The 14,233-nt window shown below is 36.8% G+C and overlaps 1 protein-coding gene across 2 annotated transcripts in view; it reads left to right on the forward strand.

Annotated features, from left to right (window-relative positions):
• The window catches only part of LOC721315 (uncharacterized), a 219,091-nt gene that overhangs the window by 198,026 nt on the left and 6,832 nt on the right, over positions 1-14,233 (forward strand). The window contains exons 2-3 of one of the 2 annotated variants that reach the window (XM_002801165.4): positions 5,108-5,234; positions 5,771-5,866. The exons of the other annotated variant lie outside the window; for it this stretch is intronic. Coding sequence (XP_002801211.4) covers positions 5,108-5,234; positions 5,771-5,866 — 223 coding nt within the window. The remainder of the gene's footprint in view (positions 1-5,107; positions 5,235-5,770; positions 5,867-14,233) is intronic. 2 annotated transcript variants of the gene reach the window in all.

Below are 14,233 nucleotides of genomic sequence, written 5' to 3' on the forward strand. Positions count from 1 at the left end.
CAGATTTCTATAAACTTCACAGGGCAGCAATCAACCATTTTACCTCTTTTGATGACTCTTGTATCTTCAGACCTGAAACTGATTCACAGAACATGGAGCTCAGAAACCCAATCAGAGTAATATGTGTGCAGTGAGTAGACATGTAGACATGAGAATCTCCACTTCTATCTCCTCTTGCTAAAATGTCCACAGATATGCAGGTAACACCTGCTGCTACTCCACCCATCCAGAGCCTAAATCTGCAGCTCCAAATTCTGAATCTAGGTCTTAAGATTTGGAAAACAAAAAGATTTTTATCTGAGGAATACAAGTCATTTTAGTTGTCAAACTCAGAGAGACATTAAAATGAGAGCCCAGGCTGGGTGTGGTGGCTAACACCTGTAATCCCAGCACTTTGGGAGGCTGAGGCAGGTGGATCACGAGGTCAGGAGTTCAAGACCAGCCTGGCCAACATGGTGAAACCCCGTCTCTACTAAAAATGCAAAAATTAGCCGAGCGTGGTGGTGGGTGCCTGTAATCCCAGCTACTTGGGAGTCTGAGGCAGAGAAATGCTTGAACCTGGGAGGCGAAGGTTGCAGTGACCTGAGATCATGCCACTGCACTCCAGCCTGGGCGACAGAGTGAGACTCTATCTCAAAACAAAACAAACAAACAAAAAATACACACACACTTATGTCTTTTTCCCCACTTTGAGCTTTGTATTCATCTCTTGAAGCTATTCACAATTGCCACAAGTAGCTATCAATTTAACTAATAATGCGACACTGAACACTATAACTTAAGCTGTAAACCTTAATGATGTATATCCAATCCATAGTCAATGTTATTTCTGTAAATAAATAAGAAAGGTAGGTATAGTTGTGGTTATGACTCTAGATACTTTGTTGCCTTGATCTCTCACTCCCAAAATCATTTGTTATTAACAGACATTTTTGTACCATCCCACTCTCTGTCCCTCTTTTTTTTTTTTTTGCCTTTACAAATCCACTTGTAACTGCTGCTAATCAAAATATAGATTCCAGGCAACTTGAATCTTTGCTCCCAGGTTACAATCCTCAAGGGTGGAACAAATAAACTGTCTACTTATATCTGTGTTGCCTCGGATTTTTCTTTTTAGGCAGACATATTACTTAGGATGTGCTAGAACAGCCTCTAGGAGAACATCTCTCTTTGATTGTACTCCATTTGCTGTAACACCCAAGAATGTAGAGCCAGTTTGATCTGACCAAGAATCTGCACATAAGAGCTGACCCCTGCCTGAGATTCACAAGACAGGGCCAGGTTTTAGATTAAGAAGGTAATGAAAACCAACAGGAGGAATTTTCTGCATTGTGAGATGTCAACATAGACATCTTAAAGTGCCCCTTTGATAGTGTGGCTCTTTGAGCTTTTCAGGTCTTGTCCAGTGACCTGCTACAGTTACATGAGAGGATCCCAGTGTACATAGAATCTGATAGCAGAATCTGTAAGTAAAGATAATCATCTTAGGAGTGAGAGATCAAGGCTATAAAGTATCCACAGCCATGACCACAACTATACCTACTGGTAAAATGTGATACTGGAGTAGAACATTTTTATCCTTCCTCTTACCCAAAAGCTAGCAAATTAGGACAGGTGATCCAGGTTCTGGAGCTTTACCAGGACAGTTCCATTTTCTATTTAGAATCAGCCTACATCTCTTCTGTCTGGCTTACAATTGGGCCATCAGTGCACGGTCATTGGGAATCCTCTTGGAATCACCTAGGCGTCTTTGAGACATTTGAGGATTTCCAGAGCAGAATTGTGTCAGGCTGACAAGAGTGGTTAACTCTGCTTCTGTCTCAGTGTAAGAGAAATGGGTCATCCTTCCCTCATTCAAGAGATATTTTTGGTTGGTACCCAGATGACAGTTTCTTCAGATTCCTGGTACTTGGGAGGAAAAGAAGTTCTGAAGATTCGAACAGATAAACTAAATGCTCCCATCTCATATGGCCATTAGAATAATAGATGTAGCAATCATGGTCCCTACCATCCGTGAACTTTTAGTCCAGACTAGCAACTGGATAAACAATGAATTAAGCATCATATGGTTGATATAATAAATAGATTTGTGCAAAGAAACTTGGGGTTTATTTGGGCCGTAACACAAATAAAAAATAAATGATATTGCTGTGACTTCTGATGTCATCACCTGAAGGGATGTTTATGGACAGAAGAATTGTTATTATTTTTATTTCTTTTATTTTGCTAAGAATACATATTTATCTTCTAGTAAAATTATTCTAGATAAATAAGAGATTTGATTAAATGGATTATTAGTATAATGAAATTGACAGGGCAGTAGCTAAAAAAGATTAAAGTTACATAAACTGTGAGATTTAAGTTTTTCTTAGGTAAGCTTAGGAAACAGAACTGGAAGTACACCAGTGGCATAGAGAACAAATTCTACGTAGGCTCCACTCCCTGTTCCAGTTCTGTTCAGTTCTTACTTGGGGACTTGACTGAGTCCTGTCCCCACCCTGGAGTCTTGCCTCAGAGAACTGATTTACATATAAACACAATAAAAATTCCTCTAAACTACATTAAATTTTTCCTTTATCCCTCTCATCTATCTATATAGCTTTTATTCTATACATTTTATAAAAAATTAATGACAGAGAAACTAAAAAAATTAAAATGCTGTGCCCTTTATCTAAATCCTGGGAATTATTAAACACTTAGTACCAACTCCAAAGGTGTTATGACGATTAAGTCACATAATGTGTTATTCCCAGCACAGTGCTCTGCAACATCCTTTTGAGCACATAGAGCACAATGTTTAATAAACATTCCATCAGTACACTTGTACATGTTGTTATTTAAACAGACTTATTCAGATATGGCTGCTTTCTATTTTCTCTGTATACTCTACAGAGCCAGCAAAGAATATGATACTTTAGGATGGAGAGTGGTTGTCTTTATTTGCCCTAGAAGTATTTGTGTTGTGACAAGAGTAATGAGTGTAAGGGACTCTGTCCTATCCCTGCTTTCTCTAATGCTAATCATGAGCCCAGGGGGAGTAACATCAACATTGACAGGGGACTTGTTTAAAACATTCATTTTGGACCCTTTTCAAACCTGCAGAATCATATTACATAGAGTGGGGCCAAAATTACTAAGTGATTTGTAAGCTCATAAAAGCTTGAGATTAAATGCTTAGCTAAGTGGTTGTAAGCCCAGACCTCTAATTAGGATTACATGGGCAATTTGCAGAAAAATCCTTACTTATGCTTTTTCCACAGGTTTTGTTTATTGTTTTAGGTGGAAATATATATGTTGTTTTAATTAAGTGCCTCATATAATTCCAAGGTGAGGCCAGAATCAACAATGAAGGGTTCAAGGCATTCATGAGAGTTAAGGTAGAAACCTTTTCACTAAAGGATGGTCACAGGGCCTGTTCTGTTTGGGTTTGGGAGAGACAAGGCAGTGTGGCCCATATTACCATTTCTGTAGCAGAAATTGCTGGTGTCTGTGGCAGAGGAGGGCATCTGGAGACAGAAAAGAAAAAACTTGTATTTTTATCTTCATAAAGAAGCTCATTGTTCCTGAATCTCTACTAGTATAAAGGACAGAAATGGATGGAATGTTTCTGCAGTTCTTGGTCCTTCTGCCTGTGGGTGTGGTGGTAGCAGGTAAATGGGTGGTGCTGACACCTTTAAAGGCATATTCTCAAGATGCTGGTGTAATTGGTGCAGAAAATTTCATCTAAGCAGGAATTCCAGAGGAGAAGGAGGAAAAAAATGCCTTTTTTTTTTTTTTATCTAAATATGTCTCATATCAAGAGCTGTGTCCACTCTGCCTTCTGAAATGCCATGCATTTTTACATGCAAAGCTTTACTTCTCTGCTTGTGTTTTTCCTCCCTAATGAGTTTGTTTTAACTACTTTAAAAAATTCTTATAATAGTCAAACGTCTCTGAAAAATATGTTTTTTCCCATATACTGGAGCCTTCTACATCATGGCTTCTTCTATGCCGTGCGGAATTCTCTTCATGAATTTATAATCTACTGTATTAAAAAGGTTCCCTTTGTGGCTGGGAAGGTGTGAATACTCAAGATTCCTATTGGAAGAATAAAGGGGTTCTTAAAAAAGACGGAAAACTTGTAATATTGAGGTTCCATCTGTGTTCTTCATTAACTCTATACAGAACAGGATTAAGAAAGTGTTTATTTAAAGAGGATGGCATTTATTACCCAGAAAATCCTGAAAAAAATATGAGAAAATGCCTGCTCTCTAGGGTGCTAAAGAAAGAATACTAAAAAATCACTATTAAAACTTACACAACATGGGAGATACCTGTATCTTGAACTTGGTATAAAACTGATGGTTCTTTATGGTTAAATTCAGACTACAATTTACTTCTGGGAGAAAATGTCACAGTGGTGATGCTGTGTCCTTCTTTTGTGCATCAGCACATCATAAAAATTTGTCCTAGTGCAAGTAATATTAATGATTCACTTGGTTAAGGAGCTCTGCGACGGATTTTTTTTACTAGAAAGCTAATTATTTTTCTTTTCATTATAAATTATTTTTATGCAGCTGATGTGCATAAACCATCACATTTTATCTGGTAGCTACCCCTCTTTCTTAAGTTTTCTTTGCATATATCTGTCTTTGGCAAGTGAAAACTCTTATCTTTTTTTTTACAGTCCAGCAATACTAGGAAAAACACAGGCTCTTTTACTTAGTGGATGTTTGACAAAATATTCTTCTTGGGCCAAAAACATTGGCATTACTGGCGAACTTGTTAGAAATCCAGAAACTTTAAAAAAAAAAAAAAAAAAAAAGCAGAAACTCATACTTTCTATAAGTCAGAATCAGTTCTCTACTCTCTCATTTGACCTTGAGACACATTAAAAATTCTGCCCATGGCCACTTGGTACATGTGTATGGGGATGTGTTTTTTAGAGTCGGAGAATACATTAGAGAATATTTCTGGGTTAAAAAAATATTTTCTTGGATAATTTTGGTCACTCCTATGAGGCAGAACCTGTTCTCTCTACTCTCGAATTACACTTTGAGTGACATTAAAAATTCTGTCCATGACCACTTGGTAAATATATATGTGTCTGTGTTTGTGTGTTTTTCAGGGACCACTGACATTTAGGGATGTGACGGTAGAATTCTCTCTGGAGGAGTGGCAATGCCTGGACACTGTTCAGCAGAATTTATATAGGGATGTGATGTTAGAGAACTACAGAAACCTGGTCTTCCTGGGTGAGCATAACTTCAATACTCAATTCCTAATATACTCTAAAGGCTTTATTTTTGTTTTCTTTTTGTTTTTTTGTAGAATGTTTTTTGATAATTTGGTAATTTTTGATAATTATGCTTTGCATAAATGAGTTTCAAATCCCTGTTTTCAAGAAAATCATAAGGATTTGTCAGTGTAGAAAAAAAATTTCTTCAAGATGTTTCATCTTGAGCTGAACTTTCCACATGGCTGAGCTGATCTGTATCCCTCACTCTAGATTAGTGGTAATTTCAGAAATTCACTGGTATAAAATATTATTGCCCACACCTTAAAATCTAATTGCTACCACCAATTTTTTTATTCAGTAGTTCTGAGTAGTGAATTAAGAACCTACAAATATACAGTATTTTCTAAATATTTAGAAATAACTGTTATAAATTAGTATTTTGGAATAAATGTATTAGAATATTGTATTAACATTCTCTTTATTGAGCACATTACTAAGTTGGTAATTGCAGAATATGAACAAGATGCATATTACTTATTTTTAATAAAACAGGTATTGCTGTCTCTAAGCCAGACCTAATCACCTGTCTGGAGCAAGGAAAAGAGCCCTGGAATATGAACAGACATGAGATGGTAGCCACACCCCCAGGTAGGTGAGAGTGAAAGCCAATACAACAGATGACCCAGATGAGAGATCCAAAGGTCAAGGAGAAAGCAAGTCCTTAAAATGTCATTTGGGAAGCTGTGTTCCAAAGGGTATAGTTTCTGGAAGTCTGAGGCTTTTTTTTTTTTTTTTCTTTGTTCTCACATAGGGGCATTTTCTGTCTTATGCTTTTAAATTCTCTAAAGATTCTACTTTCAGTCATTTTTCTTCAAGTTTACAGTGAGAGCCAAAGTCCTCATGGCATATAAGAGACTGCACAGTCTGACTACTTTTTCATTGTTTTTAGGGACACACAAATATCTGCATAATTTAAAAAAATTCTATGTTAAGCTTTTTCTTAAGTTCTCTTTTTGCATCATGTCTGAAATAGTGGTTTCTGTTCCATTGAATTTTTTAATTTTTCTGCACATTTCATCTTTTTTTAGTATATTATTGAAAGATAATTTGTAATTATAAAATATGATGTCGTTCTGCTTTGTTTTTTTTCCTCCAGATCGCTTTGGCTATTCAAAGTTTATTGTAGTTTCATGTAATCTTTAGTCTTGTATTTTCTATTACTGTAAAAAAAAACTTACCTCTGGAATTTTTGTAGCGAGCTTATTGAACCTATATTTATTGAATCTTATTCTTTCAACTCATAAAACATTTTTAAATTTATTTGTGTCTTCTCTATTTCTTTTCCTAGCTATCTTGTATCTTTCAGTGTAAAGATTTTTTATCTCCTTGGTCTAATTTGTTCTCTGAAATTTATTTATTTTTTGAGACAGAGTTTCACTCTTCTTGCCCAGGCTGAAGTGCAATGGCAAAGTCTCAGCTCACTGCAAACTCCCCGTCCGAGGTTCAAGTGATTCTCCTGCCTCAGCCTTTTAAGTAGCAGGGATTACAGGCGCTCGCCACCATGCCTGGCTAATTTTTGTATTTTTAGTAGAGATAGGGTTTCACTATGTTGGCCAGGTTGGTCTCGAACTCCTGACCTCAGATGATCCGCCCTCATCAGCCTGGGTTTACAGGTGTGAGCAACCGTGGCTGGCCAGAAATTTATTGTTTTAATGCTATTGTAAATAAGATTTTTTTTTTTTGGTCTATTTTATCAGATAGTTTGTTTTAAGTGTATGGGATGATAACTTATACTTGTACGTTAGTTTTATATTTTGCTAATTTACTGAGTTTATTAACTTAGACAGGTTTTAATGCACTGCTTATGGTTTTCTATATATAAGATCATGTCATCTACAAACAACAAATTTTTACTTATTTGTCTTCAGTTTCAATGGCTTTTTGAAAATTGTTTTGACTAATTATTCTGCCACATCAGTGCTATGTTAAAATGGAAGCATTGACAAGGTGCACAATATAATTTTGCATTTGGTGTCTGTGAATTTGAAGGAGCAAATACCTCTTCAAGTTGCTATAAACTGGTTTCAGTAGGTAAAGGTCTTCTTCCATTGGTCCCCCAGGGTGATGGGATTCCCTCTGGGTTTGTGATGGAGAGGGATTGTAGCTTGGTCACAAGATTGCTGGGTATGCACTAGGGTCCACCTTTAGTTGGCTTGTTACAAGGGGCTTAGATAGTTGTAATCCCCATATTGTTTTTGGACAGATTGGATATCCTTCAAGACTTTGCTCTGTAGGGCAGACACTAGGGCAGGTTTTTGCAGTAGGGTCTGTATATAATGTACCTTAAATCGGGATGTAAATGAGTACAGCCTTCACTGAGTACCACAGAGGATTTCCTCAGGTCACTGTGTTGGTTTCTAGGTAAAGAGAACTGGCCATAAACTGTGGCCCAGAAAGCTGTAACTGAGACTTTGAACTGCTTCAGGCACCACATTAAAAGCCAGGGTCTGCAGGCCTGCCTGCATGACTATAAACGGGTGTCTTCCTCTAGGCCTATGAAAGGACAGAACCTCTCCCAGACTGTGGCTGAAAGGATTTTGAAATAATTCACAGAGTAAATCCAGAATTCTCAGTGGGACCAAGTTGGATTGACCATTTCCTGTCCTGTAGCTAAGACCAGGGGTCCTGTAGTTTGCCACTGGAATGATAGCCTGCCTTCTGAAGAGAACACTCCTCCAAAGTGTTGGGGTTATAGGCATGAGGACTTCATGCTGCCATGTAATTCTCAATGTTGGATGTAAGACCAGTGGGAGGTGTTTGGTTTGTGGGGAAAAATTCCTTGTGCATGGGTTGGCACCATCCTCTTTGTAATCAAAATTTTACACTCCATTAATTCAAAAGAGAGCTGGCTCATTAAAAGAACCTGGCTCCTTCACCTCACACTTGCTGTCTTTTACCATGTGGTATGTCCAGTTACTCTTGGCCTTCTACCATGATTGTAAGCTTTTTGAGACCCTCACCAGAAGCGCATGTTGGTGCACACTTCTTGTACAGCCTGCCAAACTGTGAACCAAATCTTTTTTTTTTTTTTAATAAATTATCTACTCTTGGGCTTCCTGTGTATTCAAAATAATTAATACAGTCTATAATGTTTTGTAAGTTCTGTGTTTTATTATTGCTATTTTATCTGAATTTTCTATTTATTATTGAAAATGGGATCTTGATGTCAACAATTATGTTGCTATGTATTTCCTGCTTCAATTTGTTGATATTTGCTTTATATATTTTGGAGCCCTGATGTTATATATACATATACATATAGCTGGATAAGTATTTTATTAAATACTATATTATATATCTATATAGATTTTTTTTTTTTTTTTTTGAGATGGAGTCTTACTTTGTTGCCCAGGTTGGAGTACAGTGGCACGATCTCAGCTCACTGCAACCTCCGTCTTCCAGGTTCAAACGATTCTTCCACCTCAGCCTCCTGAGTTGCTGGGATTGCAAGGCACGTGCCACCATGCCCGGCTAATTTTTGTATTTTTAGTAGAGTCGGGGTTTCACCATGTTAGCCAGGATAGTCTTGAACTCCTGACCTCATCATCCACCTGCCTAGGCCTCCCAAAGTTCTGGGATTAAAGGCATGAGCCACCATGCCCAGCCCTATATAGAGATATATATGTATGCATATATATGTTATATATACACATATCTGTATGTATACATATATACACACACATACACATATGGATAGATACCAGTTAAATTGACCCATTTTACCATTATATAATATCAGTCTTTGTCTCATGCTAGTACTTAGGACATATTATGTCTACTGTAATTATGACGACCTCACCCAATTGTTACTATTTGCATGGAATATGGAATTTTTTCATTCTGTTACTTTTAGCCTATTTAACTAAATGCTAAAATGAATCTCCTGTATGCAGCGTATTATATGCTGTTTTTCTTAAGCCAATTAGGCATTTAATTTTTTAAATATAATTTACTTACTTTTTTATTTTTGAGATAGGTTCTCACTCTGTCAACCAGGCTGGTTTGCAATGGTTTGATCATGGCTCACAGCGGCTTCAACCTCCCAAACTCATATGACCTCTCATTTCAGCCTCTCGGGTAGCTGGGATACAAGTATGTGACATCACATCCAACTTGTTTTTTTGTATTTTTTGTGGAGACACAGTTTTGCCATGTTGCCCACTCTGGTTTTGACCTTCTGAGATTAAGTGATCGGTCCACCTTGGCCTCCCAAAGTCCTGGGATTACATTTTTAAAAATTAAATAGTTTAATTAATTTGTATTTAAAATAATTGCTTAAAGAAATGTTTCTGTTACCAGTTTTATTATTATTGTTTTATGTGCTCTTATAGATATGTTTTTTCTCATTTCCTATTTTACCACTTTAAATTTTGTTTAATTTTATAGTGATATGCTTTGATTATTTTTCTATTTGTTTAGCATACTTTCTATAAATATTATCTTCATAATCATCTTGAAAAATGAAGATTACATAAAACATCTTAAAGTTAAAACAATATATTTTAATCTCATAACAACTTCAACTGAATACAAATACTATACCTCTACATTTTTGTTATTAATATTACAAATTTAATAACAGATTTATGCAGATTTATATTTTGTTTTTCATATTCTATGGAAGAAATTTAGGGATTTTATGCACCATCATTGTCATAGTAAAGGATTCTATGTGTGTCTGTATATTTACATTTAATAGAGAGCTTTATATTTACATAGTCATATGATGCTGTGCAGAATTTTATTTTTCAATATAATGGACTCATTGTAGCATTTCTTCGTTTTTATATGCAAAGTCTCACCATGTTCCTCAGGATGTTCTTGAACTCCTGGTCCCAAGTGATGTGACTGCCTGGGCCTCCTAAAACTGTCAGATGATAGGCATGAGCCACTGTGCCTCGCCACCATGTAGCATTTTTTGTAGGACAGTGCTAGTCATGATGAACACTCTCACCTTTCATTTTGGAAAGTCTTTTTATCTTTTTTTGAAGTAAAATAATTTCAAATCAGGTATTATTGGTCAGGTATTATTTTATTACCTCAAAATTTGGGAAGAACTTAGTGTTTTTCATTTTCAAGTAAACTCTGTATTACTTTTTCCCTATAGACTTCTTCCAAGATTTTGTTCATGAGTATATGGATCGACTTGATGCTGTCCAATAAGTATTACATTCTACATTTTAAATTTGTTTTGCAATTTTATATTTTTGTATTATATTTTAGAACATGCCACCTCATACCAGTTAATTGTGTCTTGATTTTTCAGTTTATATTATAATTGTGTATGACAATATTTAGTTCTGAACAATTTAACACAGTGTGGAGCAAAATCAAATATGAATCAGCCAAACATCCATTGCCAATATAATTATCTCTATGTTTGTTTGCCTTTATAAATATTATCCCTGTGTTTCTTTATAACTTGTATATTTGTTGTGTAGGTTTGTTGTTTAATCCAGTGCAGATGAGTAGTCACAAAAATTCTCCTAATTTCAACATCCTATTTATTTGTGAATCTTCCATATCCTGTTTGTTTGTGAATCTCTGTTATTTTTCTGTGAAAGAAATACTTTTGGATTTGAAGATAATTTAAAAACTACCGGCAGGGTGTGGTGGCCTGTAATCCCAGCAAGTATTTGGGAGACCAAGGTGGGTGGATCACCTGAGGTCAGTTTGAGACCAGCCTGGCCAAAGTGGTGAAAGCCCATCTCTACTAAAAATACAAAAAAATTAGCCGGGCATGGTCGTGGGCGCCAGTAGTCCAGCTACTTGGGAACCTGAGGCAGGAGACTCGCTTGAACCCAGGAGGCGGAGACTGAAGTGAGCCAAGATCGTGCCATTGCACTCCAGCTGGGCGACAAGAGCGAAACTCCATCTCGAAAAACTAAACTCATAACTAAATTTCTCTTCTAGCTACTATTGTTTTTACTTGTCAAAAACACATAATAATTTATAATAAAATATTTTCAAATATTCAGTTTAGTTATATTGACATTATTCTGCAACATATTGCTGAAGCATTTTTTTTTTTTTTTTTTTGAGACGTAGTCTCGCTCTGTCGCCCAGGCTGGAGTGCAGTGGCCGGATCTCAGCTCACTGCAAGCTCTGCCTCCCAGGTTCACGCCATTCTCCTGCCTGAGCCTCCCCAGTAGCTGGAACTACAGGCGCCCGCCACCTCGCCCGGCTAGTTTTTTGTATTTTTTAGTAGAGATGGGGTTTCACCGTGTTAGGCAGGATGGTCTCAATCTCCTGACCTCGTGATCCGCCCGTCTCGGCCTCCCAAAGTGCTGGGATTACAGGCTTGAGCCACCGCGCCCGGCCTGCTGAAGCATTTTTATCTTGCAAAGCTAAATCTCAATACACATTATACAACTACCAACTTTTCCAGTATTACGGCACTTTTGAAACACCACTCTGTTTTGTGTTCCTAGTGGTGTAACTTCTTTATGTATCTCATACAATCTCTGTCTGTGGCTGGCTCATGTCAGTTTGCAAAATATCATCAAGATTTATCTGTGTAGTTGTTAGAATATTTTCTGCTTTTTGAAAACTGAGTGATATGATTGGGCGCAGTAGCTCACATCTGTAATCCCAGCACTTTGGGAGACCAAGGCGGGTGGATCACCTGAGGTCAGGAGTTCTAGACCAGCCTGGCCAACATGGTGAAACCCCATCTCAACTAAAAATACAGAAATTAGCTGAGTGTGGTGGTAGGTGCCTGTAATCCTAGCTACTCAGGGGGCCAAGGCAGGAGAATTGCTTGAACCCGGGAAGCAGGGGTTGCAATGAGCTGAGATCATGCCATCGTACTCCAGCCTGGGGGACAAGAGTGAGACTTTGTCTCAAAAAAAAAAAAAAAAAAAAAAGAAAGAAAGTAAGAAAACTGAGTGATGTTCCAGCATTTTTACATTTCAAATTGTATCTATTGAATAATTTGGTGACAGAAATTAGCATTGTTTTTACCTATTGGCTTTCAGTAACAATGCTACAATTATTATGGGTATGTAAATGACTTTATATGACCATATATATTAAAGTTTATGTGTTGCATTCTATTTGATTTGTCTAGTTTTCAGTTTGATACTGATACTAAATTGTTTTAATTCTGTAGCTTTGTAATATGCTTTGAAATAAGGAATTATAATGCCTCCAATTTTTTTTTTTTTTTTTTGAAGATTGTTGGGTACCTTGTTGTCTCTTGCAATAGCACTCCTGAGTTTGCTATTACTATTTTCTCAAAATGCAATGAGAAATTTGAAAAACATTGCATTCAATCTGTAGATTACATTAAATGATATAAACATCTATACAATATTATTTTAATCTTTGAACAAGAGTATGCTTGAGTGTATTGTTTAATTTCTATATATTTGTGAATTTTTCAGTTTTTTTTTCCATTTTATATTCTTATTCCATTTTGTTCATAGAAAGTAATCCTTAAAATTTTAGGAGTTTTTTTTTGTTGTTGTTGTTGTTTGAGACACTTTCACTCTGTTGCCCAGGATTGGGGCGCAGTGGTGTGATCTCGGCTTACTGCAACTCTTGCCTCCTCGGTTCAAGCGATTCTCATGCTTTAACCTGCTGCGTATCTGGGATTATAGGCGCATGCCACCAGGCCCAGTTAAGTTTTGTATTTTTGATAGAGACAGGGTTTCGCCATGTTGGCCAGGCTCATCTCAAACTCCTGACCTCAGGTGATCCACCCAGCTTGGCCTCCCAAACTGCTGGGATTACAGGCATGAGCCACCATGCCTGCCAAAGTTTCAGTTTTTTGTTGTTGTTGTTATTTGTTTGTTTGTTTTGAGACAGAGTCCTGCTCTGTCGCCAGACTGGAGTGCAGTGGTGTGATTTCTCTTCACTGCAGCCTCCGCCTCCTGGGTCCAAGCAATTCTCCTGCCTCAGCCTCCCAAGTAGCTGGGATCACAGGCATGCACTACCATACCCGGCTAATTTTGTATTTTCATGTTGGCCAGGCTGGTCTTGAACTCCTGACCTCAGGTGATCCACCTGCCTCGGCCTCCCAAAGTGCTGGGATTACAGGTGTGAGCCACCACGCCCAGCTCAAAGTTTTAGTTTTGAAACATTTGTTGAGATTTATTTTTTGACCTAACCGATGGTCTATCAAAAAGAATGTTGTATGAGCTGTTGCAAAGGGTGTGTTTCCTGATGTTGAGAAGTGTTCTCTGTATCTGTTAGAAATACTTGTTTTATACTGCCCTCAAGTCCGCTGTTTCCTTACTAATATTATCTTGTTTTATTATTATTAGGGAAAGTGAGGTATCAAAATATCCTACTATTATTATATTGTTTTCTATGTGTTTCTTCAATTATGTCAATATTTACCTTACATATTTGGAACTCTAAGGTGAGATACACACACACACACAAAAATATGCATCTATACACATTTTTCATAAGTTCCTCGTCTATTATTGTTTAATGTCTTTCTTTGTCTTTTGGAGTTTTGACTTCATATACATTTTATGTAATGTGAGTTTTTGACTTACGATGTAGCTCGTGTAATACTGCTTTGACCTTTTCTGCTCTCATTTAGTTAGTATTTGGATAGAATGCCTACATCAATCTTGTCACTTTCAGGCTTTTTTAAATTATTAGTTCTAAACTGACTCTTGTAGAAAGACAAGTCGGGTCTTGAGTTTTAATGTTTTTTAATGAATCCCTTTATTGAAACTATGTCTCTTGATTAGAAAGCTAATTATACATATATGTAAGTAATTTTCTAAAAGACAAAGACTTCCTGTTATTTTATTTATTATTTTGTTTGATTCTTGTATCTTTATCCCTCATTTTCTCCCTTTCTGTCTTCCATTGTGTCTGTTTCATTAGTATTGATATGGTTTCACTTCTTTCTTATTTTCTTTTGGGTGTCTATACAGATATTTTCTTTGTGGTACCTTGGGGATTACATAAAACCTCTAAAAGATAAAGTAGTGT

The sequence above is a fragment of the Macaca mulatta genome, chromosome 19, assembly GCF_049350105.2.
Source record: "Macaca mulatta isolate MMU2019108-1 chromosome 19, T2T-MMU8v2.0, whole genome shotgun sequence".
Classification (NCBI taxonomy): Eukaryota; Metazoa; Chordata; class Mammalia; order Primates; family Cercopithecidae; genus Macaca; species Macaca mulatta.